At 40.0% G+C, this 27,981-nt stretch overlaps 1 protein-coding gene across 1 annotated transcript; it reads right to left on the bottom strand.

The window, feature by feature from the left end:
- Positions 1-148: 148 nt before the first annotated feature.
- LOC147133184 (androgen receptor-like) lies at positions 149-25,319 on the bottom strand. The gene is made up of 8 exons (XM_086013123.1): positions 23,949-25,319; positions 19,144-19,295; positions 18,893-19,009; positions 13,658-13,933; positions 12,751-12,895; positions 9,014-9,144; positions 6,584-6,732; positions 149-5,982 (listed from the first exon to the last, which is right to left on the bottom strand). Exons 1-8 carry the CDS (start codon positions 25,112-25,114, stop codon positions 5,824-5,826), a joined length of 2,295 nt encoding a protein of 764 aa, XP_085869249.1. The 5' UTR covers positions 25,115-25,319; the 3' UTR covers positions 149-5,823.
- Between the last annotated feature and the right edge of the window lie 2,662 nt (positions 25,320-27,981).

Here is a 27,981-nt window from a genome sequence, read left to right as displayed (position 1 = left end):
AACCACCAACTTGGGCGTAGGATTTACGCCACCAAATTCACACTTGTCCAACTTCCTAAAACTTCCGGCGTTACCTCAAACGTTGACTGTCATAAAACGTAAAAGCAAGGTGCAAAGTGACTCTGGAATCAAGAGATTCAACTCCTCATTTTGTGTCTTTATGATATTTAATTGCCTTAAAAGACGAAGCAGCTGTTACATAATTGAAAAGAAAAAAAAACATGACACTGAGAAAAACACTTTCACATTGGTTAGATAGAACAAGGAAATCAACTAAAAGGCCAATATCACAATACCAAAAGCAACACTATTCAATACATACAGCAAGTGTACAAGTGAACCACTTTAATACGCAGTAGACTGGGCACATACTAGCTATACAAAAACATTGCGGGCTACACTATGTGGTCTTGTTCGTCTCGCTGTGCGTTTCTCACATTTAATCTGTATAAAGCACATTATGGCCAAATGAACATCTTTAAAGATAGGTGTTGACTGAAAAATCAACAGGTGATGCGTACATTTTCAAAACATTCCAATTGTAGGTCAAATATCCTCCCGTAGTCCCTTTCTGTGGCTTTCCACACATTGTAGCAAAACACAACAAAGACATTCATTGTTGCAGCTGGAGTGAAAACACTTAGTACGGCAATGCAATGGACGTTATGATTTAGCGGCTTACATTTGTCACTGTGCACCTCTACAACATGCGGTCTTGATCAATACCTCAAGAGCGTTAGCCCATGTTCGATAAACTATGCTAAGCGATACGGCACAGGAAGCACGTGTATAAAAGCGTTTTGAAACCAGAGCCAGAGGACTTGATGGGAGGCGGGGGATATTTAGTTTCCTTGGTGGATATTACAATTGAAAATTGCTACTCATGTGGTGACCCCTGGTTTCGCCCATCCCCTAAAAACTCACCTGACCAGCTCTGCTCTAGTAGCTACTACCCAACAGTCAATGGATTTTCTTCAGCCGGGCATACGCGTTTGTGAATATTGGCCTCAATTGGAGGAGGGAAAAATCCGGAATTTAATAAAACCACGTTTTTTTGAAGCTCCTATTAAGCAGCCATGCATATTTATGTTGACATTTTGTATTTGTTTAATTTTGTTTGCATTCGTTGGGATTATGATCGGTCCTTGGAAAAATTTCGCCCCGGACCCAAAAATGTTTACTGCACTGTTGCGACCCAATCTTTGAAAAGGTCGTTTTAAAGGAAAATGTGGAATCATGAAACCAATTTGAATTTTCCATTCTTTTGTGTGCATCTTAAATCAGTTTTCTTTTTGTTGGATTGTGAGGAGAAAAAGACAAGCCTGCACAACGGTAGGCAATCCTCCCAGCATTGAACTGGTTGATTTGGAAGTAGCCAAACAAGCGTGTTGAAGACTGATTTGTTATCTTGAAGGCATAGATTTTTTGCTTGGCAGAACCAACTCAGTCACTCTTGTCATTCTCCCTACACGCAAGGCCGTTCCAGTTCAGAGCTGGCTGTCATTTCTTTGTATTTCTTATCCCGTTGGAACATTTCTAGCCTCTCCTAATCAGGACGTATCTGGCAATGCTGTTTGGTTGACTTCCTTACAGCACAGCCCACAGACATTGGTGAGTAGATCAAACTTTTGGGATTTCAACTTTTTTTTTTTTTTTTTTGTTTTTTTTAAGCCTACTTTATGTCAACTCTGATGCAACTCTGTGTAAATATGAAGAGAGTCTGCCATGCCACTAATACTTTAGGTACACCTGCACAGTTCAATGAGATACAATACAAAAGCTTTATAAAAAAGTTTTACCAGGACAATAAAGCTGTCAAAATGCACACACTTAGCTATTCCCCCTTTAAAAACATCAAACAAGTCCAATCGCATTTTGCGAATCAAGTGTACAGTCTAGGTTAAGCTTAAAAATGACAAAGCAATACATTCACGTGCATTTCAATGAAGACAATACTGTAGTCCAAAACAATCATTTACAACAAACCGTTAAAGTTACTACCATACATATATATATATATATATATATATATATATATATATATATCTAAAAAAGCAATCACTATTCAAATTAGGTTAGATTGGATTGGTGACGTTTTCTCTGGTTTACCACAGTATACCGGCAAATCTGAATTTAAAATTGAATGCCTTCAAATTAGTACCGCATTGTGCCGCAACACGGCGGGCAGCAATGAGGTTTACTGCAAGAGACGCAATGTAATTATGAGCAAGAAGAAGAGGATGCCTGCAGTGTAATGCGGTATCACATTTTTCCATTTAAATATTTGTTGTTCAGACACGAGAAATTATATGGCTGTTTGTGTTGCTACGCCGTCCGTGTGTGTTCAAAGTAGCAAAGTAAATAATTACGTTAACATCTATGCTAATGAATTTGTTTTACAGTCATTTCAACTAGGAGTGAAATAAAAGCTTGAAGCAAGCATGCTGCGCATCTATTTGGACAACTGCAAGTTACAGAGTAAGAGCAGTCGCTACGAAATACTTTGCGAGTGGGTCTGGAACATACTGCCCTCACTATAGAGAAAGCATATTATAAATAAAATATATTAGATGAGGTGTATGTATCATTAAATATTGAAAATAAGATATGCATCATTTAATAATGGTGTTATTACCTATTGTGATGTACTTCCATGTTGTCAATACGTGGATTCGATGCTTTTATTTGCTGCTTGATTCATGTGTTCAGTGAATGTAAACACAGCAAAATCAAATACGTGTCATTTGAAATGTAGGTGTGCAATGGGTATATGCATGAAATCGGAATTAGGCATTTGGACCTACAGTGGAAATCCAGGCTACGTGTGTGTGTGTGCCTGATTTAAAAGATATAACCAACATCATGACAGGGACTCACACAGGAGTTCCAAGCAAAAAAACAAACAAACCAAAAAAACACTTTTTGATTGCATGCTTGAAAAATAAACAAACATCTAATCAGCATTTTTGGCTCTTTTTTTTTTGAAGATTTGTTTTAAGTAGTCAGCACCAGGTGGTGCATATTTACTGGCCAAAACTAATCCATTACAAAAGATGTTAAAAAAAAAATATCTCAAATGTAACAAACACACTGGCACAGTCAAAAAGGGATCATTTTAAGAAATTATTTTAACTATGTTCATCGTTGTATTTGGCATTAGCAGGTGTTGAACTTTACTACAGTGTACATGTTTTTGGGGAGTGGTAAATATAATCCATAAAAATCAATTCAAATGTACCTGATAATTTTAGATAGAAGAGGAATTATCAAATTAACTCAGTTCCAGCCATTCAATCCCAGGGTAAAAGAGGGTCTGAAAATGTCTGGCAGTGAATGAGTTAAGGATCAATTATGTACTACCTACGTGATACCAGTAACAAGTGTTACTGAGAAAAAAAAAATAGGTAAAATAAAAGCCACTGGCCATACACTGCAGTATGACGCAACACGTCAGCCAATCAGCGGAATTCAACGGAATTTGATTTGTTGAAGGCTGCAGTTTACTGCCTGCTCGTAGATTACTGTATGGAAGGGAAGATGACTGTTTTACATAATGCTTTATTTAAAGTCCAAATAAAAAGTTGGAGTTGGTGTACATCGGGGTTATACTAGTTTTGGATTTTTCCGTAGTTATTTCGGTTTTTTTTTAATTCACTTAGTAGTTTTTAGAGCAGGTTTAATTATTTTTATTCTTTTTAAGATTGTCTTAATCTAGGTTTTTAGTGTTCTTTTCATATATGTGCAAGATAATAAAAGGTCCCTCGGTGTGCAATCCTCAAATAACTGTTTGACCTTCCCTCTTCTATACGGATGTACAGCAATACCGAAATACATATAAGAAAAGCTCGTGTACTATATCGACAAAGATGAAACAAAGAACGATCTTTTTTTACATAGTTTATAAACGTAAGATGCAGTTTCGCGTTAGTTTTCATTTTTTAAAAGCATTTCCGTTTGTACTTCATTTCGACACCCTAAAATGTTTGTTCGACCATTTTGTATTGCATCGTGAAAGAGAGCAGGCCATTTTCAACACTTTAGATTGTGTGTGAAAATAACACCCATGAGTGTTGTGAGCTTTTGGCCCGACGCCAACGATATACATCCCTGACTTCCACTGTAAGTTACTGACTAATATCTCTCCCCCCACAGTGACAGTCACTAAGCATTGAGAAAAAAAAAAGTGCCGTCTGTTGGGGAAAGGCAAAAAGAGCTTTTCCAGTACTGCCAGGTATGTTGTTAAATGACTGATGCTCTCCTACACTATGTTTCCTCTCTGTCTCCACTCTATTACTCCCCCCTCTGCTCAGTTACAGCATGGAAAATGTAGATTTCACCAGCTATGAAATTTTGAGCCTTTTGGTGTCGGCTGCGTTTAATGGAATTACTGAAACTACTGGCTGACAAGATAAACTGAACATATTGGAACACCAGACTTACACTAAAAAATCTCTGCATTCACCTTCCAAGCATAGCAAAATCTTGTATATGTACACTGCATACGTACACATACATGCACGTGCTTTCCCAGACTGTGCGCATGACCTTGCAATCACTCATTCATGTTGCGGTCATTGCAAAGCTCCCGCAAACTGTGCTCCAGACTTACTTGGAGCACACAAAAGGACAAAGGGTCCTGTACATGTGCATGTGTCATCCATTTTTTTTTTTTTTTCTTCCCAAGACCGGCAGAGTTCGCATGTGTGGCACGAACAGTCTGCTGCCTCATATGGTGACGACATGCTACTGCTGCAAAAGCATCAAGCATGCCAGCTCTTCGGCAGTGACATTTTGCACACAAAAAAAAAAAAAAAAAATCACATTTGTATAATGATGTTTATATCTACTGCTGTTGTTAATGATGAGGGAATACAATTGTGTTATGCAGAGCCAGCCTTTAAAGCATTTTTGAACATTTGACAGTTGATATATTCCCCAAGAGCAGGCCTGCTGTTTTTTTTTTTTTTTTTTTTTTTGGGTTACAGAAATGCTCAGCTAAAAAAAAAAAAAATCGTGATCACTTCATATTCAAACATTAAGCCTCTCATGTTCAAATTAAGTTTTAGAAATAATTCTGCATAAAAAAGGCTCATATAATATGAATGTGTATTAATTAGGGGATTAGCAATTAGTTTTTGCGAATCTGCAACACCTGCCCGGAGAGTGTGAATATCAAAACATAAAAGTGTACGAAAATGACCAGAAAGTCAAAGAAAAATGAAAGATGCCTTAGCCTTTACATTTTATAATTCATTTCCAACGTGCCCACAAAAGAGTATTATAACTGGCCATCATTTATTTGTCTTTAAATGATACCGCCACATTTTGCATTTTAGTTCCCATCAGTCATCCCAAATATCGAATTCAATATTCAATTAATATCTGACAGTGTCAAGCAAGACAAAGCAATATTATCTTCGGAAAGGGATTTTTTTTTTTTTTTTTTTTTTAATCCAGTTCTTGTATTATATCTCCTCCGCTTTGACTGTGCAGGTGTCCCTAATGAAGTGTCTGGAGAGGTTCGAACATGTTTTCCAGCCTGCTGGTAGGTCTGATGTTGATTTGTAGACTGTGTGTGTGTTTGCTTTGTAGCATCTCAGTTTGGACTGACAAAACCAGAAACAGACAAACTCGAGCGGCTGTGACCCAAAAAAAAAAATAAAAATCAAATATGGCTTAAAAGAGGAGATAAAATTATCAGAGAACATGATTATGAGCTCATAGTTATCGGGAAACAGTTCAAAGCCATTGTTATAGTTTATGCTGGCAGCAAAAGATGTTACTTTGTGATTAAAAAAAAAAAAAAAAAAAAAAATCCACATTTTACTCGTGAAACATGATGGGTTTGGCCAGACCCGCCAGGATCCTTGGCACATGGACTGAGATGATTTCTCCAATCATCTCTGGGAAGCTCACCTTGGCATTTATCGACTGAGCTTGGACAAACAGGTCAAATGTAAACTGCTGCAGCTTCTTCACCATCTGAAACACAGCAGAAACGCCGCATCCTATCTGTGTGATCATTTCATCAAGGGAATTGGAAGACTGTACGTTTGTAAAGAATTTACATTAAATATGTATTTTATTTTTAACCCTTGCATTATTGATCGTTATTGTTATTTGTATTACTTTATCAATCCATCGCCCCATTTTCTAACCTATTGCAGCTGACTTTAGGTGAGCACAATTTTGAACGCACCGTCTGCTCTCTGAAACAAATTATTATGATGAGTTTCTATATGCCGTATTTTTATTCTGTTCACAGAGGACTATTTAATGTTTTCCATCAGCAGCAGATCATTTTTGTTCCCCGTTATGTACAAAAACGTACTTTTATTAATGTGGGCCAATCTTTTTTTTTTTTTTTAATAAGTAATTTCCGTTGATTCGAGCTCTGTTGACGGGGGGGAAAAAAAAAAACGAACCTGTCCACAATTGATATCAGTGATATAAACTGGCCCGCAGTAGAAACAATGTGCAAAATTGTTTTTAACAGAGTAGCATTGTTCCTTAAATTTCAAGCCTGGCAAAAAGTCCAAGTTTGGATTGCTAAGCACATTTGCAAGTAGCGCATCCCACTTACTATGTGGAGGGAGTCCATCAGTCGCGTGAGGTGGAAGAACCTCTGCGAATTGGGTGTAATACGACGATTAACCAGCCGGTTGAGTTCGTTGATGTAGGTGTGGCGCAGTTCGTCAAAGTACTTCTGGCTCTGCAGACCTTCCACTGGAACTAAAGCAAAAAAAAAAAAAAATATATATATATATATATATATATATATATATATATATATATATATATATTTCCCCCAGTATGTATTCAGTGGCGATTGCCCGTTCCCTAACAGACAGATATATATATTTCCCCCAGTATGTATTCAGTGGCGATTGCCCGTTCCCTAACAGACAGATGCCAACAAATTTGTCCAAGTATGTAAGTAAACAGGAGATGCCATGTCATGACGTATTGAGGAAAAAAAATTGTAAAATTAGTATTTCTTGAACTCCTTTACTTGAAGTAAAAAGAATACACTTTTCATAGACATACTCCATTAAATTTCCTTTTTGAAAATAAATGGAGTTTTCAAATAATTTTTTGGAAGAAACATTTTTTTTCCCATTAATATTTTCCTAACTTTAATGACAAAATGTCTTCCAAATGAAGTTTCATGATTTGCAACATGTTTTCTGAAGATGCTACATGTTTGGATATACTGTATAGGCTTTTTCTGATACATCTTTTCCATCACTTTTTAAAAACAGGACTCCAAAAAATGACTTCATCACCATGATAAAACCAGCATGAGATAAATACCAAATGTGCCTTTTTGACTTTTAGATTTACAAGTGTAATTAACGTTATTGCTCAATGACCCGTATAGAATACCAATTTTGATAACTTGGCCAACAACAAAAATAACCTCTCTGCACACAACATAGTTTTGTTGAAATTAACTTGCATAGTGTTTGTACTGAGAAGATGGCCGGGATCACTGGACACGATCAAAACAACATGTTCCCACAGCTTTGCTAACGTTGTGAACTGACTAACGTTTTAGGCACAATGACAACGCGTTAGCCACGTCCTTGTAGTTGCAACATCAAACAATTCTCTTAAATTAGCTCATGGACGGGAATATGTTGCATCATTATCGTTAATGCTCCTTGGTTAACTTTCCTCCATATCGCTGCTGTCCCTGATACTTTTCTGCCTTATGTGTCCCTAAAATATCAACTAATCAATTAATCGATCAATCCAGTTCCCAAACTATGGTTGACGTCTATCTAGTTACATCTTTTTTTTCTGTTCTTTCTTTGAGCAAAGTAACAAGCCTCATTAGACAATGTAGGGAGTAGAAAGTATAGACATCTGCTTTCAAATATTGGAACATTTTCATTAGAGAAATATATACATGAAGCGCAGATACATGAAAATTCTATTTAAGGTCACTAATAAAAGTATTTGTTCTTCATTACTTCCCACAAATGCTTTTGGTGAGAGTGGAAACAGACCTCACAGTCAAACAAAAACCATCTTCACCATGACAAAGTCATCTACTGAGTCAGCATCACTGCATTCTTCTCTCACTTGCGAACAAGACCCAAGACACATTGTGAACTTTTCACCTAAACAGGTGTATAACAAAAAGGGCATTTTAAATCAGGAAAAAATAAATGCATGTGTTTTCTTTACCAGTGTACATTATCTTAACATTTCATGCTCAACGCATGTATAAAAGATCCAGCCTTCAACAGCAGGGTTTAAACAATGAAAATGAATGTAAAGGGCTTTTTTGAAGATAATTACCATTCAAGGATGGCACAAAACCGCTGAACGGCGAGCCAAAATGATGTGCAAGAACTAATTTTTGAAAAATCATCACTCAAAACTCAAACCAAATTCGCTAAATACTATACTACTCAGGCCTAGTCAGCAGTCTAGGGCCACAATGCAAGTGCAATTACCCCATGTCTGCCATCTAGTGGTGAATGGTGATATTGCATCTTACAATTATACAGTTGATCCCGCTAATGGCGGGGTATGGGGACCCGGCCAATCTGCGAGTAGCAAAATTCCGCATTGAATTGCATTGATTTGTTTTTTCGTAAACCCCAAAGATTCCAAAGCTCTGATAAATCTGCAATATGTATTCCCCACAAAAAATGGGAAACTGAAAACAAAAATTATAAACTTGCGGGAAAGTGCATCACACTCAGTGTGAACCGTTCCACCGAGAGTTGGAAGATGGGTGTTTTGATGAAGAAATAGCAAAGACACACCAGACCAGATCCCTTCAAGGCCGCGGCTAGAAATTCTGAAACAAGTTCTGAACGAAATCCGCGACAAAGGGCAGCCTTGGCGGACTCCAACGCTCTCTGGCAAAGAATCCAAACTCCTGCCACCAATGCGGACCAAACTCTCGAAACGGACAAGAGTGCCAACTACAGGACCGCCCTGAGATTCATAGTCACGCTCCCGGAAGTCTACAAATCTGAAATTCCTATGAACTTACGAATGCTGAAGAGGAGCAGGGCCTTCATGCATAGGTATTCCTCCTGCGTGAGCTGCATCACCATAAACTCCTGCGACAGGTGCTTCATTCGGATGCAGTGATCGTACATGGTGGAGATTTGCATCCGATGCCTGCACACGGTAAGAAGAGCGCACGGTGAGGTTATGGAAACACTCGAATCACAAGAGTAACCAGACATAAAATGTGTTACACGTCTGACATTTGCTTGTGTGATGAGCAGCAGCAGCAGGTGGTGTGAGGTTATACTGCCAAATTGATGAAAATTGTCATGCAAATGGAACAAATGTGATGGATTTACCTTCTAACAATATTAGGTCAGAAAAAATATAAATTGGGTATTTCCCATTCTGACAAGAGCAGGGGAGCGATTGACCAGAGGTTGGCCACAAATGTTCAATCATTTCACTTCTGTTCTATTTTATGAAGATTTGGGGAAATGACCGCATTATAAAAAAGCTTGTGAAGCCAGGACATAGATGGAAGAATAATATTTCATCAGTTCTAAATGGATGTAAGGGAACATTTGAGATTATTTGGCAAAATGTGACTGAGCCCAACTGCCCAAACCAGTGCATGACCTTACAAAACTATACTTTTTGACTTTTTGTCTGCGGGCAAATGTATTTGTTGTTTGTGAACTAATACTTTAAGGGGGACTTATTGGGGGGAAAAAAATGCTTGACACCCCATCAAGCTGTACAACACACTTTTCACTCTTTATAGCCCGGTCGAGACTCATCAATTACCATAGCGGATCCGTGCACGTGGCGCATGAAGCAGGCAAGCATCGCCAACCCAAATCGAAACGGCTCCCTCACAGTCACAATTTTGGAAATAAGCAACTAACAAAAGATGTACTTTGTTGTGTAATTTCACACTTGGCAGGCATGCCAAAGAGCCAATTATTTGGATACAACAATTAAAGTCAATCGACCTTAATATGCATATACACTGCAAATATTTTGGTGTTAATTCAACACCCGTTGTGTCAATTTTTAACACCACACAAAGCATGCATCCACACTACCCGGTGTTTAAGGAAAATTTACAAAAGTGTTAAATGTTCAACATTTGATAGTGTGTTACAGCAACAAAATGTAGTGTTGACGGTGCAGTCATAATGACATTTAGTCTTTTAGATTAACACTTATTGAGTGTTCATACAGTGTTGGGACAAAAATCCCCCGTGCCTTACACCTTGTGACTGACAAAGTACTGCAAATATACAAACATATGTACACTTAATTATCGGCCAATTAATGTTATCGTTTTTTATGAAACAGAAAAACTAAAGTGTTGAGGCTTTTTTTTTCCCCCATCAAATACCATCATGAGAGTTTTGCCTACCTTAGAAAAGTGATTCCGTCTTGCAAGCGAGGAGGAAAATGATTCAGAAAATTGTCTCGACTCTTAACCAGTGAACTTCAATCGTTACGTAAGGGCGTGGTTTCAATTTCAAAAAGACACCATTTCACCAATCAGGGTGAAATCCAGGTGACACCTCATTTTCACAACCCATCTTAAACGACGCAGGCGATTTTACTACCGAGTGGTCCTCATGCAACGCCAGCATTCTGGTTTTAACACCGTCTCCGAACTTCTAATATTTGCAGTGTATATTGAAATTCAAAATATGTTCACATAAAATAGTCTATCTTTGTATGATGGACTCAGGGCTTTCCAAGTACAGACATGCAATCACCATTTCTCTTTAAACTTCCGCTTCACAGATGACAGATACAAATGGCGTGTTAGGAACAATGTGACAATTGGTCATAGTAAATCTAATTACAGACATTTAGTGGTATGCGTACATTTTTTTTTTTTCTTGAGGGGCATCTGTTCGAGGTGCTTTCTAATCCTTAATTGTGATACAGTGTCAATTGGAGCAAAGGCCATTATGAAGGGATCCAGAACTTCAATCAAATGGGATGGTAAAAAGATGCGACAACTCATTGCTCTCATTTTTCAGATCTCTCCCACCTGTGATAGCCCGTCTTTCATGCGCAGCCCGATCTCTTCGCGACAATTAGAAGAGTGCAGCCGGTGCAAGACGAACGACGTATTGCTGAAGCTTCCATGCTAAAGGTGCAGTACGCCTCCACATCGCATTCGATGAAAAAGCCCAACAATTATTCAATCACCGCTGAATTCGGCGTCTCATTAAAATGACTGTGGCCGCTTTTTGTCGCTCTTAAAGGATAGCCTAGGCTTGGCAAGAGACAGTAAGCAGCCAAGTGACAGGGAGCACTTCAGTCCATTAACACTTAGTGCTCACATTTCTTTCAAATAGCTCAAATTACCCACCTTTTCTCAATTACATGGCCTCCACCAGGCATAATTCACTGCTCCAATTTGAAGCTGATCATCCACCACACCTTGAAGAACAACTCGAGTAATCTGTCTTCTATCCTGACACTGAACTTGGTGACTTAAATTTACTCTTCAATGTAATTTTAACAACGTCCAACTGTTTAAGTAGAGCCTAATGTAGTTGCAGAACATGCTTGGAAATGGATTTCAACACCATTCTGAGACACATATTCATGACCAATATCCATCCACTTTTCTGTGCGGCTTTCTCCTCTTTAGGCTTGCGCTGGAGCCTATCTCAGCAGACTTTGGCCCAGAGGCAGGCTACTTCCTGGATTGAATGCCAGTAATTTAATTCAATGAAAAAAGTTACTTGTTTGCATTCGAGTATCTCCAAATGAGAGGTCGAAAAGGTTGTGGTAGCACAGTAAACTAGTGGTTAGCTGGGTTTGAATCTCAGTTCAGGCCTTCCTGTGTAGTTCGCATGTTATCTTTGTGTTAACTTTTTTTTGTTGAGTTGAATTATGCATGGTCTATCTGTAACTAACCCTCCTACGGTGTTAAAAAAAAACTACCTTTTATCTGTTAAGATAAGCAGAGAAAACGCCTGAAATGCATTACTGTCTTTAACCAAAAATAAAAGTGCTTAATTCCACAACTTTAATCGTTTCAGCAGGACCTTTTTATGTCTTTGTTTTTTTTTTTAAATGTTGGCGCAAACTGCCAGCCCAAACTCAACTACACTCCATTTCCCATTGTCAAACACTTTTTGTCGCTGCTTTGCATAATTGCAGTGTGGTGTCACATTTGAGAGCAGTACAAACAGGAAAAGGGGAAAGTAAAATAGCAGACTAATGGAAATACAATGTTGGCTTTTGTCCCCCAAAGCTGTGTTACCTTCACACCCTCCAGCCCACCTGGCAGCTATCCATCCAGCATCTTCACCATCCCAACTTATCAGACGCTCACTAACATTTTGGGTCATAAGTGAGCCAGCGACTATGCAATTAATCAAAAGTATTGTATGGATTCAAATAACTAATCTACAATTTACAACAGTGCAGTTAATATTTTTTAAAAAAGCGAAATACCTTCAAAGATAATGAGTAGTTTCTTACCTATTGTAAGCATTAGAATTCCTTACACGGGTCGCCCCGCTGTCTGCGATAACTAATATTCTCATCTGAATCAGTTTCACTCAGCAGAGCTATCAGAGTTTGAATGATGAGAACTAATGTGCCTCACTTTAATCCCATAGTAACCAAGGGAGAAGACTGAAAAGCATGCGACTATTTGTAGTTAATGAAAAATCCCGAAAGGTTTTTTTGTGTCTGTGTGATTCTACTCAAACAAGGTGTCTTTTTGCAAGTGAGTGAAAAGATTTGATGAATTTAATCATTTACTCATTGAAGACGAGATCAGGCGCAAAGTACAGCATCCTGCCGTTGGTGTTCTTATAAGAGCGCCACCCCAAGGCAAACACCATCACAGTCATCCATGAATTCTGGATGACAGTCATTTGGTCATCCACATGTAGAGTCCTAAAACCTACAAAGTGTGATCACACATCAGAAATTTTAAACCAACATGTCAACATTTTTCAATTCAAACATTATTCATTATATTAGCTGAAAAAAAATGAATAAATGTGTCAGCCTTTCATCAAAAACAACCCGTGGGGTTCCTCATGGATCAATTTTAGGGTCACTACTTTTTCAGTGACTTGTTTTTGTTGTCATAACTGGTGGAAAAATCTTTTTTTTTTTTTTTCCCCGTGATAATTTTTAACTGTTCATGCTTTCATGTCAAAATAAATCAAAGCCTTCCTCCATCCAAACATCTTGAGAACCATAATGCATTCTTTCATTCTATTTCTTAAAATTGCAGTGAGATCAATGCCAACAACAGGCTAGCCAGAAAACATATAAATTATTTGCAGCCCAGACATGTCACAAGCAGGTCCAGGAAGTAAAAGCCCTGCCACAGTTTGGCTTTAGGAACAGGTGCTTTTACTCAACCAGCAGGTAAACGAGCTCCCAGGGAGCACCAGGGCTATTATTTTCTGGACCTGTATTTGACACCCGTGTTGCAGCCTATTCAAACAGCTCATGTTAAAAAAAACAAAAACATTTGTATCATCAGTTTCCATAAACATTTAAAAATCTTCCATCTTGTTTCTAAAGAACTTAATGTTCTTCATCGACTGGATTTCTGCCTGAACTGCTTGGAACATTGATGATGCTCCGGGTCCTGGGTTATCAAATATGTTCAAAAACACAATTTGAAAAGACTTGAACCCCATTGTCTTACCTGGGAGTCCTTTAGCCCATTTGACCACTTTGACCAGCTGTCTTTCTCCAAGCTCATTGAGGCTGGTGAGCAGGGTGGCTGCTGAGTCGGGCTGGCCATAATCGTAGCCTGAATTCACCATTTCCGGCTCGATGGACTCCAAGATGTTAAGGAAGACCAGCTGGGAGTTGACATTCAGCGTCGTCACAGGGGGGAGACTTTGGATAACCTCTACTTTATTAGCAAGGAGATCGTCTGTGGCATTTTTGGGTTGTCCAATCTTTTTCAGTTTGCGTGCTACCAAAGGAAAACAAAACAAATGCAGTGTCAGTGTTTTGCTAAATCAATTGGTGTTCACGCCCAGGATGAATAGATGGTGCTTAAGAAATGATGGGTCGGACAAAAAGTCTTTTGCGAAAAATCACTCATTCTGCTTCAGAAAACGATTCATTCTCATTGGACAATCATTTGTCTTTTAATGACATTCTAAAAAAGATGTGTAAAAAGTCAAAAAGAAAACTCGGCAGAAAGGTGACTGTTTTGTCAGATTTCAAGTCATTCCACTATTGAAATAATCAATTTAAAAATGTTTCATTGCATCCAGTGTTTTGTTTTTGTTTTTTTAAAACCTTAAAAAAAAAAACTATTTTAGCCAACAATACCAAGACTAATCTTCTAATCTCGCAAGCTTTTGAGTCCCATTGAACAGATGAGTCTCATCTGGTGGAAAGGTCTGCGGTCATCACGTAAGGGCTACCTCTTTTTCTGGCCTTTGAAATTCTTTCCTACCTAGAAGATTTTGCAGGGTTGCAAAGACATCTTTGAAGCATACAACTGCGTAAATCAGGGCCATTTGCGTTACATTTGGGATTCATCCTCCACTAAAAAGCAGAGTCAAATTGAGAGATGGGGAACGGAAAAAGTGCACTAGGGAAATTGAGAGATGGCGAGGACAAAAAAGGTGCACCTGCTGACCTGTGGCAGATGCCGCATCTGACAACCTCCACTTAGAGACCAAACGAACGCATGCTTTGGTGGAGTCGACACAATCAGATGAGGGTTTAACAGAATCTACTACTGTTACGTTGCTCTTTTAACTTTTAAGGTTTAAGACATTCAACATCAGACTGTTGTTCATGAAACTGCCTTGGTCATACCAAATGAAAAGTATAGAGTAGCCTTTCTCAAATAGTGGCTTGTAGTTTGCTCAACTACAGAGCGTAGCAGTCATTTATTTGTAATAGGCCTGTAAAGTTTTGCCATGGTACCGTTTGATTAACAGTGATACAATTTCAAAATGTTTAATATTACCGTTACCTTTTAATCCATTTTCTGCAGTATTGAGTGTTTGCTGTTTTGACAATAGTCGCCCTGCACCATAAAAACACAGCAGTTTTGAATTTCTATTCTCAAGAGCTGATGAGAACCATGCTTGGCACAAAAGAGCTCTCAGAATACCTGCGAATTGTTAACTTAGAAGCTGAAAGGGGCCACAGAAGTTTAGCACTCAAATTCTGGAAAGTTGGTGGTTAGGACTGCTTGACTGTCTCGGGGCCTGGACGTAAATCAACAAGGGAATGAAGAAAATACGCCTTTTGGAGTGGCCCAGTCCTGACCTCAACCCTTTGATATGCTGTGGCATGACCTCCCAAAAATCTCTCCTGACCAGTGTGCAGTTCTGATCTGCAACTACGGCCGATGTTTGGTTGCGATTCTTGCTGCCAAAGGAAGCTTAACCAGTCCTTAAATCCAAAGGTTCACATACTGTTTGCACCATGCACTCTGCTGTGACGTGATGTGCGTGCGCTGTGTTGAGTCCAAACATGGAAACATTGTTTGTGTGGCGTTAGTTTAAAGAAAGCGGTCTATTGTTGTGACTTAGCTGGTGATCAGACCACATTTTCTGACCCATTTATGCAGCAATCCAGATCATTCCAAAGGGTTCACAAAGGGTGTTGTTTTATATTTATTTGAGCAATATTGTAATAATGCATAAAATGGTGATCATTTTGGACACTATAATCAAGATATGAAATGTTCACAAGGTTTCATCTTGAATTTGAAGGATGCATCAATGAGAGGTGTTTTTTTTTATTTGTATAAATGCTTTTATGTGGATTCACCTGTCTGCGCAGGTTGACCCAAGTGAACAAGCACAAATGCTCTGCTGCAGTTCTGAACGTAACACAAGATCTAACCCTCCAAAGTGAGAAGGAAACCACAAGGTATTTTGAGGTACTTTTTTATATGCATCATATTGATGCATTTTTGTCCCCTTGTATGTTTTATTAATTGTTTTGCATCTTTTTATGTTGGGATTCCCATTCGTGCCTTGTCAATAGGAAAAAAAAACCTGTTTATTCTTAAGGATGCTACAGAATAGGAGGAAAACAGCCGTTTCAAGAATTTGTATTTGTGTTTCCTTCCTTGTCGAGTTCTAGAGGCGCGCTGCCAAGGTGGAAGTCCCTTATTGTAGGACATACAGTAGTTGTATACAGGTCAAAATCATTTCTGTGGTTAATTTTCTGCCTGTCAACTGACAGTTAATGTTAATTTCGTCATGATTGCAGCCTCTGTGGAGAGACTCATTATTAAAACTGCCACTTAACTTTGCAGCTCAGTTTGCTCAATTTTGAATTGCCAATTTTAGACACAACTTAAGCCAGCCTCAAACGAGGTTGAGGTGAGAGTACATTGCAGATTATATAAGGATTTGCTAGGCTAACTTATCTAAATTTTGATCCCCAGACAAACATCAAATAAAAATGCTTAATTAAAAGTTCCTGCTGGGTATTGTCACTCGTGGCCTTGATCATTTAAAGTTCAACAGAACATGTTTACACTGTGCGAAAAAAGGATCCTGTCCCCATCCTTGAGCTTGAAGCCAACATAAACAGAAAACTTCCAATGTTTCACACGTATATCAAGCCTTCAATCAAGTTGTCAAATTTGGCAGTGTCCAATGAAATTGGGCCAGTGACCAGCTCAATTGAGCTTTGCAAAAGGTAGCTGGCTTGACTCATGACGCCTCCTACGTCATGATGATGCACTTTGTTTTGTTTGGTAATAAGTTTGGTAGAGTGGGGTCCTAGGCCTTAAAAGGAGATGAGCTGTCTTGTGCACATAGTTGCACCCTTCCTGAGCCTTCATTTTTCTATTCATTCGTCAGATGAAGAGCTCTAAATATCACCGCAGGACGGTCGGTGAATGACGACAGCTTGCAGGGGCTGCATCCTGCTTTTTGCGCTATGAAAAAGCTCCGTCGATCTTATTTGAGGAAATAATTAACATTCCAGGAATAATAATAATAGGGAATTCATTTCATCAAAAATTGAACCTTTTAAATGATACTGGAGCAGATGCTAAACTGAACAAAAATGTAAAAATTAACTGCCGTTTGCTTTTCTTTGAAGATCTTCCAGAACTGAAAGAAATAAAATTGTATCTTAAAAATGAAACATCTACATGTACTACATGTACTATTCCACGATGAACTAGTACTAGGCACTTAGTAGAGTGCTGACCTCCACCATGGCTGAACAATGCTAATTTGCACCAGAATTATGGAACAAATCCAAATCTGGATCATCGTCAAAAATGAATCACTTTACCCTGTTCTTACCGCAGCTGCACATCAAACTTTATTCAGTTTTGTTCTCATTGAGTTGATTAATTAAAAAAAAAGAGTGCAAATTGTATCCGTTTTTTTATTTTTTTTTATCCCATTTTAACTGAAAAAAAGTAAAGTATAACTTGACTCATAAACATGCACACTGTACATGCTTTAGGAGGAAAATAAAAATGGGAAAATGTCTTCTATTTTTGGCCTCTGAATCTCAAAAAATGTAGCTAAATGGTGCTGTGACATGCCGGAAGTGAATGACACATTTATGATGAGAACATACGCAAAAGGAGGCTCTTTTGAGCCCCAACTAGAGAAGGTGTGCCTTTTTATGACCAATCACTGCATTAGAAGGCATTTTTGCTCCACGGGTTTGTCACTGACTAGTGGCCAAATTACCAGCATGTCTGCTGCTTTAATTTGCACGTCAGCTTTGTGCTTGCCGTACAATTTTCACAGTAAACAGAATGAGAAAATGGAGGGGAGTGGAAATTGAACACAAGACTGAAATTAGTCCACTACATGTCAATTCTTACAGCCTAATATGACAAGCAGATGTGGCTGACAGTAAGGGGAAGTGAATGAAATAGGTCTAAATTGCACCGCAGCTCAGTCAGGGGCTTGATTATCACTAACATCCCCTATTGTGATGATGCTGCAATTGAGAGTTGTCGAGGATGTGCAGTGGGAAAAGACTAAAGTGCTTGGTCTTTCTTAGCAAAGCACTAATACTTTTACAACTTCGCCTTCCCCGTAATGTGTTTTTTTGTTCACACAGTACACTGAGCTTATTACCATTCATTAAAACAGCACCTGAATTCCGCACATGCTTGTTATTACTAACAGAATAGTTAAAAGAGGGAGTCAACCCTCAAAAATTCTTTTCAGAATATGTTCTATGCAGCCTCGCTAGTCTAATCACGGCATTCTGATTAATATTTCATTAGTGGAATATGAGTTATGCAGTAAAATCCACCTGTTTTTTTCCAGCTCAGGGGCCGGCCATTTTGCCACTTGCTGTCGACTGAAAATGACATCACAAATGTTCAGGGCTCAGCTAATGACCAATCATGACTCTGCTTCAGAAAACAGGTCAGCCGTTATTGGTCGTTACGTGAGCCCTGAACATCTGTGATATCATTTTCAGTCGACAGAAAGTGACAAAATGGCCGCCCCCTGAGATGGCTAAAAACAGGTGGATTTTGCTGCTTAACTCATAGTTCACAAACACAATATTAATCAGAATGCCATGTTTACACTAGTGAAGATGCATAGAACATAATATTGTACAGATTTTTTGGGGTGCTGATATTGATCAAATTACGAGAAAATGACCCATATATTTATGTATGCTAAAAGTAGAATTCACAACAATCAATTTTAGCATCCTTCAGGAATGAGGCCGTACAAGCTGTGGATCCAGCATGTTGTTGTTTATCATTGAAAACTGATCCCCAGCCCACTGATTCTTATTTAGTAGAGAACAGTTTTACAAATGGCTCAGCTGTTTCCCTGCTTTGTTTGTCTTACGTACAGTAACACTGGGAACTAGGCTAGAAGGAACCAATCCATCACTATCCGGCATTTTTCTCTTTGGTGGAGATCTATATATATAGCGTTTTCATCCACCCTACCTCCAAGAGTCATCCCAGCTTCAAAGCACTTCTTCAGCCTACAAGATGGACAGTTTTTTCTCCTCAGTTTATCAATGGTGCAGTCATTCTTGCTGGCACACAAGTATTTCTGCTTGCCTTTGGATAAAGGGGAGAACAGATGTCCACGTTAAGGTCAGCAATGAAAGCAAGGACAATATCTAATGTGTCATTTGAGTTAAAGTAAAAGATGGGGTGTGTTCACAACGTAGCTCGCCTTCCTGACTGTTTACCTTCTGCTGCTCTTTTGAAGAAAACCTTGCAGCTGCCGCAGGTGAGTGCGCCATAATGGCACCCAGATGCCTCGTCCGAACAGATCAGGCAAGCTCTCTGTGGCGGGTAGAAAAACTCCATGGGGATCATGTGCTCTCTGCCAGTCTCAAATCTGCAATCCACCACAAGAAACAGGCCATGTATGTACACTCATCACATCACACATCACTTTAAACCTGTAATACAAAGCATGTGCGAGCACCGGGGATGTTAAATCGTGTGAGTTATAGGTTTTCACTTGGTGTAATAAATGGACAGTCCCTAACTGTGTGCTTCTGGGACTGGGGACGTTGTGGGAAATATTTGCGTGTCAAAAGTGCAGCCAAAGGGCTAACGGGGTGGGTGGTAGCGGTGGTGGTGGAGGAGGAGGAGGGCGGGGGGGGGGGGGGGCAGGATGCGCCCAGCGTCAGCCTTTGCGCACAGACAGAGATGGGACAGCCAGACATAACGACGACTCGGATATCACGACAAGGGCGAAATGAGTGGAAAAAAAAAACATTTACACAAGATAATGTAAGTTTGCCTAGAGTGAACAAAACTGGGAACGAGTGGAGGTTTAAGGCCAGTAAATAGTGTGAGCTCCGTCATGGATAAAAGTGAGAAATGTGCCATCTAAGATCGCTATGGTAGCTCTCAGAGGGCACACATTAACAAAGGCAGCTGCACGTTCCCAAATGCAAATGATACAGGAAACCGTTCCATCCCATTAGCTATAATTGTCCTTATCTTAAAATACAATGCATTAGTACATTCTCCGACTCCATGTCAATGTTGAGCAGAAATTAAACCCACGAGTAACCAGGAAGCTATTACTTTGTTTAGCTGTTTATTTAGGCTTAGAGTGTGCTTCTAATTGTTTGTCAAGACCTTAACACTTTACTGCAGATGCAGTACAAAGACCCCAAAGTAAGGCTCACAATGATTTTGAAAAAGAAGAAAGAAAAAAAAAAATGCGGAATTTATGGTCAATTACTAATGCAGCACTGTGGACAGTAGCAGCACAGAAAAAGAATAAAAATCAAACAATACACACTGCAGAAAGCAGTGTTAATTCTAACAAAATCTAGAATCAGTAGGAGTAAAAAAAATCATCTTTATTGGCCAACCTCAGTAATTTCTCTCTGGTAGTAAGTGTCACTCTAATACTAAAGCAAAAATATTAATTAAAAAAAAAAACAACATGATAATGTAGAGAAAGTAAAAGTCTCCTTCACACATTTAGCGTGAAACAGTCAGCCAGAGCGCTTTGATGTCCCGCGTTGGTCGGGAATCATCGTCCATCAGAGATGATTTTACTATCATTCCCCTCCCAACCGCCACATGCACTGACTTCAGGGACGCCTAAGAACAGAGCTGGCCTTCTTAATCAGCCTGTCCGGCTTTCTACTGCCGGGAGGTGAGATCCCGCTTCCCCAGCAGACCACTCTCTCGAAAGATGGCTGCTGTGATGGAGTTATAAAATCAGCTCTCAGGAGGTCCCCCTTTCTGCCAAAGGACCTGAGCCAAGATAGTCCGCTGTGGGCTTTTTTTTGTACACTGCTGAGGTGTTTTGTTTACAGTCTAGTGTCCTTTGGAAAACTTCTGCAGGTGACAGTGGGGAGCTCTGTACATTAATTCTACAGAGGACGGAATGAAAAGGAATGGTGCCTGAACAGTTTCCTGGAGGTCTCCCAGTTGCAAAGACGCTGGTCCACTCTAATAAATCCCAATTTGTGCCTCCTCCATAAACTCACAAAGGTGTTTTGTGCAGGATTTGAGGGATGTAGTCTAATCTAATAAATAACAAATGTTTTCAACAAACAGCAGTCAAGGAAATAAATTGTGTTATATGGCCATAGCGAGTAACAGTTTGCTTTTATCTGCACTGAGTGAAGCCATTTTTAATAATTAAGATTGGTTATTTTGTTATAGTGTCTTGCTACAAATATGAAGTAAATACTGGTACTGAATTACTAAACATCCTGGGGCTAGTTGTGAAATTATTACAACTTGATGTTACTGATTTTCAGTACTGCCGCAGATTTTTTTTTCTGATCCTTAAACTGGGTCATTTCATAATTTACAGTAAATATCCCCCCATCGCAGTGGTTACGTTCCAGAACACCCACACCATAACTGAAATCTGGACTTAGAAAATAAAGCGGTCGTCATTTTGTGTTTTTGTTGATGTGGTTCTGATTGGATCTCGTTTTGTCATGTTGTCCCTGTGTGTCTTGTTTTCATGTCTGTCTCGTTAGGCGTTTGTGTCCTCCTGTCCTCCTCAGCCTGGTCCATTGTGTCTTATCGATAAGCTCCCTCAGCCACTCGAGTCTTCTCCGGGTATTCAGACTTTGTTCATTTAGTGTTTGATTCCTCCCAGTACCTTGTTTGCCTTTTTGTTCTATTGAAATTAAATTATCTTTTTGGGAGAGCACACCTGCCCTGCGTCCCTGCAAATGGGTCCACAAATCTGCCAAACTGACCTTAAACACACTTTTAAAACAATACAAACACATTCAAGCATGTTTAATATATTAAGGGGGGGGCATCATAAACTTGTGCTGAAATTGCCCATTGAAAATGTCTCTCAAGCAATGACACACATCAGGATCCCAATCCGCGTACATTACGTACGGCATGTCAAAGGCGGAAGTGATCAAAGCAAGGCGCGCAGCACGTTATGCGTCTGATGGAAAACAACCGCCAATCAGCGGCTGACAAAACCACTGACGCGCGCGATTTAAACTCAATACAATGCCGGTAAATGGTGAAAAATGCATGCAACATCCAATACATATTCCATGAAACAGTCTAGAAAATTGCCCAGAACCTTAAAATTCTAAGCGCAGGATAAACCATGTTAAAGGAGAGAGTTTCCATTGAGCTAAGGGCGAGTGACAAAATATTAGAAGCACCTCGCACTGTGGTGCAGTACAGTAACATTGGAGCAGTTTCAAATAAAACTGCAAAAGGTTTTGATCCAACGCTTGTATTGTCTTTACTAGGTGAAAGCGCCTCGATTGATGTTGCAGATCGGAACAGCATTTCACTAAAACAGAGCCAATCATGTCTAATAAGTCACACCCGCCTGCGTCAAACGCCCAAATCTACACGCACAAACTCTCAACTTGAGTTTTCAGCAGCAGAAATTTCACACAGAGATGATAATAGATGAAAACGCAAAAAAAAAAAAGAAAACGAAACCCGACTCCTATCTAAATCCACATCTGGAGTCAATCACCTGCGCAGTGACATTTTCAGTATCAACACAAAAAGCTGGACAAGAGGAGTTAAAACAGACTTAACGTCGTCGTGTTAAGTTTCTACTCTACACATACAAATAAAATGTAGTTGTAGGTTGGCCTCACTCAACCTGTTTCCCCTTGTGAGGCCTCATTTGGGATTTGGCTGCTGCAGGCTTCACCGCCATGGATGTGGTTCAGTAATTCACAGTGAATATGAATTGATGGAGGGTTGTCATCATACTGAGCTCTTATTCGACAGGAGCCGCCAATACCAGACAGTGCTCACACACATGAGGGATGACATCAGTGGGACATCGCCTCTGTCTGTCTGTCCACTAAACATTGTTGACAGCGCCCCCAATGCCCCCCAGCCCCCCCCATAATTCTTGAGGCTTACATCCATCCTTTGTGGCACTCAGTTAAAAACACAACGGGACTTCAATTAAAATAAGATCCACTTTTGTAATTCCATGCGATATGGATTAGCTACTTTAAAGTAAAAAAATAGCAACATGTTATTTATAATGTCTTTTGAGATTTTAAAAAAAAAATTTTAGATTTCTTTGTTTTCTGGCCATCACTTCTGTCCATAAATATTCATTTACTTTCGCCCGCTCATGCTGTAAGCCTATTCCAGCTGGTTTTGAACAAGAAGCAAGGTCCTCCCTGGTGAAGTCACACAATCACAGAGCACGTACAGAAAAACAACCATCAACACACAATTTAGAAGTCTTCAATCAACATAATATGCATGTTTATGTAATCATGAGGGTAAACTCCAAAGAATACCAGAAGAACATGAAACCTGTAAACTGCACACAGAAAGCTCCGAGCCAAGATTCTAACCCAAAACCTCAAAACTAGACATGCACGCCACATGCTGCACTTTCACGTCCAACCCCCAAAATACATTTAGTCACATAACTGTAATTTGGAGCACGTTCAAAAGCTTGACACTAACTTAAAAGTATGACTAGACAATGAGAAATATCTTTGCAAGTTTACAAGTTTTACCAAAATGCACAGTTCAATGGGCCACCAGTTTGACACAGTAAAACATTTGTACACAAAGCAGCGTGGCTGCTAATTATTAATTAGGGTGTCATTCTATTTAAATTTAAGAGATTATTGCCATTGGTCAAGTGGGGGTCACAGTTAATACTTCAAAACAGCTATGCTCCTGGGTCAGTTACTAATCTGACAAGCACACTTTTTTTTATTTCAAGTTTGTTATATTAAATTAATGCATGTTTGCGCAGTCTTATGGACATACACTTAACCCAGGGAAGAACCCGTTTTGGGACACAACCCGTGAAATCAACATCAAGTTATTCTCCCAGTCAATCAATGACGGAAGCTACATTTAAAGTTAATTAAATAAATGTGAAATTATAAATGAAAACCAATTTGTTACAATAATTAACTGGAGAGTATGGAGAGTAACTCACACTTGTACCATAGGGTCAAAGCCACTTTTATGTTTGTTTCGAAAAGTCTACTTCAGTTGTTTCGAAAAGTCTACTTCAGTATGTGAAGTTTACCTTGATTCGTTGTAGGCGACATCTACCCACTGTCCCACTTCCGTCTTGATGAAGTTGGTGTTGGCGTAAGGCGGCATCAACATTCCAGTCTGGGGGTACCACTGCTCGGCGCGCCCGGTGGTCCTCTCGTATGGCTCGCATATGAACGCCGCGTTCGCCCCACTCGTGTGCGGCGTCGACACGGGCTGCCTCGCCCCCCAAAGCTGAGCGTTGTACCTGTCCCCGTGGGTGTAATTGGTGCCCCACTGCGACCCGCCTGACAAGTCGTTTAGCCCCTCTGACTTGACACAGACGCCGTATTGCTCCAGTTGGTAACCCCCGGCGTTTTGTCGGTAGTCTGGCGTCACCTCCATGTGCTTGTAGGCTTGGCACGATGGATCCACCACGCAGTCGGTGTCGTGCGGCATGGACGGCGTGAAAACGGTCACCATGTGGTCAAGTTGTTTAGAAGTTAGGTCAGTGGAACCTCCTAGGGTGAACTCCAAAGAGGAGGTGGGAGTGAGGTGCTGTTGAGGCAACATCGTCTCGGGACTTTGAAACATCGCGGCGCGCTCTTCTTGCCCCGAAGAGCGTCTGTACTTGGCGGCGGACACGGGGCCGGGGACGGCGGCTCCCACTTGGTATAAACAGCCGGTGGACTGCAGGTGGTCGTTGGAGGCGCACTGCGGGACTGGGTGCTCCGCGTCGCCGGTGTCGCTCGACTCCATGGGGAGCCCCAGAGACACTGACACGGCTTTGCAGAGCTCGCGGGCTGTCTCCGAGATGGTGGCGCAGGCAGGAATGGAGCGGGGGTCGTCCTGACAGCTCAGTTTGCCCCTGCCATACGCTCCGTAAATGTTCTCATTGTCGGCTTCCGTCAGCCGGCTCGTCTCACCTCCTGTGGAGTTTTTGGCCAAAAAGCAACTTTCTTCCGGCACATCTTCGCCAGTCGCTAGTTTGTCCCCCGCTGGCCATAATGTGCTACAAGATGACTGTCTACTACTTTGGCTCATTTCCCAAAGAGCGTGTGTGGGGTTTTGGGGTAATTTTTGGGGGCCACTTAACAAGTCCGGAGAGCGAACTTTTTTTTCGGAGCTCGGCGCAACTGTGGAGGCGTCCAAAGTGTGAGAGGAGCTTAGACCCTCGTCAAAAAAGTGAGTCAGAGTTCTTTCACTGGACGAAAGCATTAAAGTCTTTGCTGTTGCCAACCACTAATCGCACATACAAACACGACGACCAGTTGCGTGGAATTCAAACGTGTTGATTAGATGGCAGTCCTTATTCAATTCAATTTTGATGATGCGCGCAACTCACGCTAAAGCCACAAAGCAATCCTTTGGATCAAATGCGCTCCTCGGAGCGATCTTGCGTAAGTCCAAAGTGGCACGAAGTGGGCAGGGCAGTTTGCATGTTCTAGTCTTCATGGCTGCATGCTATTAGTGGGGGGTGGGGAATGACATTAATGTTAGTAGTATATATACTATAGTGTAGTTTAGGGTATTCTGGATTTCGTACCCATTATTGACACTTGACCAACTGCCCACACACATATTTTGTAAAAGGTTTGTTTTTCTGAGTGATTTGGCCTTGATCTGGACACGTTTGAACACATAGATTCGTCCCCAAAATAATAAGTGGGTCCAACAGATGTTTTTGTTAAGTTTATATTTGTGTGATATGAAAGGGTAACTGTAATCCACGAGAAATTATTCCCTTTTCCTCAATTTACCTTTGATCTGTAGTTTGCCTTTTCAGGAAATTACTTCTAACATTGCCTTAGTTTTGGCTTTGTACTAAGACTTGTTGCTTTGGCAAGTGCTTGACAGCCTGAAACTATATCATGTAAAATTAACTATTTATATTTAGTTTATTTTAAGCCATGAATTGGAACAATTTGTCCTCAGATATCTTTGGAAATTCCCTGACCTCATGCGACCCTAATTAGTCAGATAGTGTCACTCCTTTGTAGACTTTGTTGTCTTTGATTACTTTGGTAACTTAACTAGCATTTGTGCAGCTGCACATGATGGTGCAATGAAATATGCCATCTTCTAGCCATATTCTCAAACTTCTTTTTCCAAGTCTGCTCCCCCTGAGACACGTTGAAAATGTACGAGGGTAGCTTATACCCCAAGGGGCAAAAAAAAGGATTCGTACTGTACTCCTATTTGTGAAGAAAAAAAAAACAACGTATTGCCAAAATAAGTGAAGTTACATCCGGTAACGAGCCATGGAAAACTATATTTGGGGGAGTCCTGAGCACTGCAGTGGAAAAAACTTCCAGGGCCGATGAGCAGGCAGATGCGCATGAGCTCCATGCAAAGCCTGCATATTAGTCTCAGGGATTACTGTTGGGTTCCTTCATTTGCATTTTTTGAAACTGTTAGCTACCTGACTGTGTAACAATGTACTCTCAGCCACGACACCAGCACAATCTAATGAGATAGGGTTGGGGGGGGGGGGGGGGGGACTCTCTTTACAAAGTTGTATTTGCTTACTTTTGATGGCGATTACATTAACTATATTCTTGTCAATGTAGTTTTCAATAAATGATGTGGATTCCTACTAAAATGTGTTTCTAATTCCCAACCATCCATACATCCATGTCCTGTTCAGGGTTACATGTACCTGGACCTGAGCTGCTGACCCGGTGAAAAGAAGACTACATTCTGGACTGCTCACCAGTCAATGTCAGGAAAAATAGAGAGCGAGAGACCATTCACATTCACACTGTCATTCCCTTCGTCACTGAGTGAGAACTGAACCCACGCTGCCAGCACCAAAGTCAGGCAAGTGTACCGCTACACCATTAATGACCCAATTCTCGAAAGTTTGTATAAGATATATCGTGCAAACACGAGAACCAGGATGTAGGAATTCCTCTGTAGGTATATTTCCCTGACGAGGCTGCAGGGTACTGAGGGCCTTGTCTAGGAATTCCTTACATTTGAATGCTGAGAAATGCTGTAATGTGTTTTTGTTGTACTCTGCTGTCTGCAGACAGGTCGGTGATGAAAATGAATCGCCTTACCTGGATAAATACACGTTAAATTAATAAATACGGTAATGTAATTTTGCCCAAAGCATCATAGGCCGTCATATTGTATAATCACAAGAATGGCTTCAAAGCAACCTGAGTGTGTTAATGCTTTGCGATGATGGTATGGCATCGTTTTGACATTGTTGATTTTTTTTTTTAGTCCATGATATCATCTTTGATCTTTTTCCAGAAAAAGTGAAATATTACCAAAAAAAGGCGGAATAGCTATGTCAATGCAATGAAGCACTCTTAAAATGGTAGACTCATGGTCACATGAAAAAAAAAACTATTGCTCTGAGTGCTTGATTACAAAAAACTGCAAAACTCAGAATTGAAATGTATTTAAATGTAAGTCACCTGTAAGTACATTACATTCGTCACCAAACTACTGAAGTGCATTAAATTAATTGAAACCAGACATTTAAAAGTCATACAAGTGTAAACGCCTTAATCTTAACCAAATTCCTCTCACAAGTATATACAGCGGAGTTAAAAGTCTACACACCCGTTAGGTTTTTGTGATGTAAAAAATGAGACCAAGATAAACCTTTTCAACACTTTATTTTTTCCACCATTAATGTAACGTATAATACGTACAACTCAATACACACGCCGCACACATGCGCACACACATCCTTAAAAGTGGGGGTGCAGAATTAACCAATCAATCACATTCAAACTCGTTCTCTTGGTTTGGCTTATTTCTTGAAACAGAAATGACTTTCTTAAAATAACATGGACAAATCCCCCACTCACCTTGCAATCGTTTACAATAGAATCACGCAATCTCTCAATGATTTCATCAAATGACAAATGTCTTAGTATATGTCTCAAGTGTCTCAGTGCGTCTTTCCACATTTCCACATTTAGCACATTTTCCTAATAAATAGATCTAAACTTATTAGTTGATATCAGTCAAATAGTTGTTCTCTCCAAAGCATGTCCACATCATTTCATTGTATAAGTCATCATATTCACAATAGTCGGTTTGATTGTCAAAATTAGTCAAGAACA

Source organism: Filicampus tigris, chromosome 17 (genome assembly GCF_054856515.1).
Source record: "Filicampus tigris isolate MCC_2025a chromosome 17, RoL_Ftig_1.0, whole genome shotgun sequence".
In the NCBI taxonomy this organism is placed as follows: domain Eukaryota; kingdom Metazoa; phylum Chordata; class Actinopteri; order Syngnathiformes; family Syngnathidae; genus Filicampus; species Filicampus tigris.
This window is presented reverse-complemented; position numbering and strand designations above follow the sequence as displayed.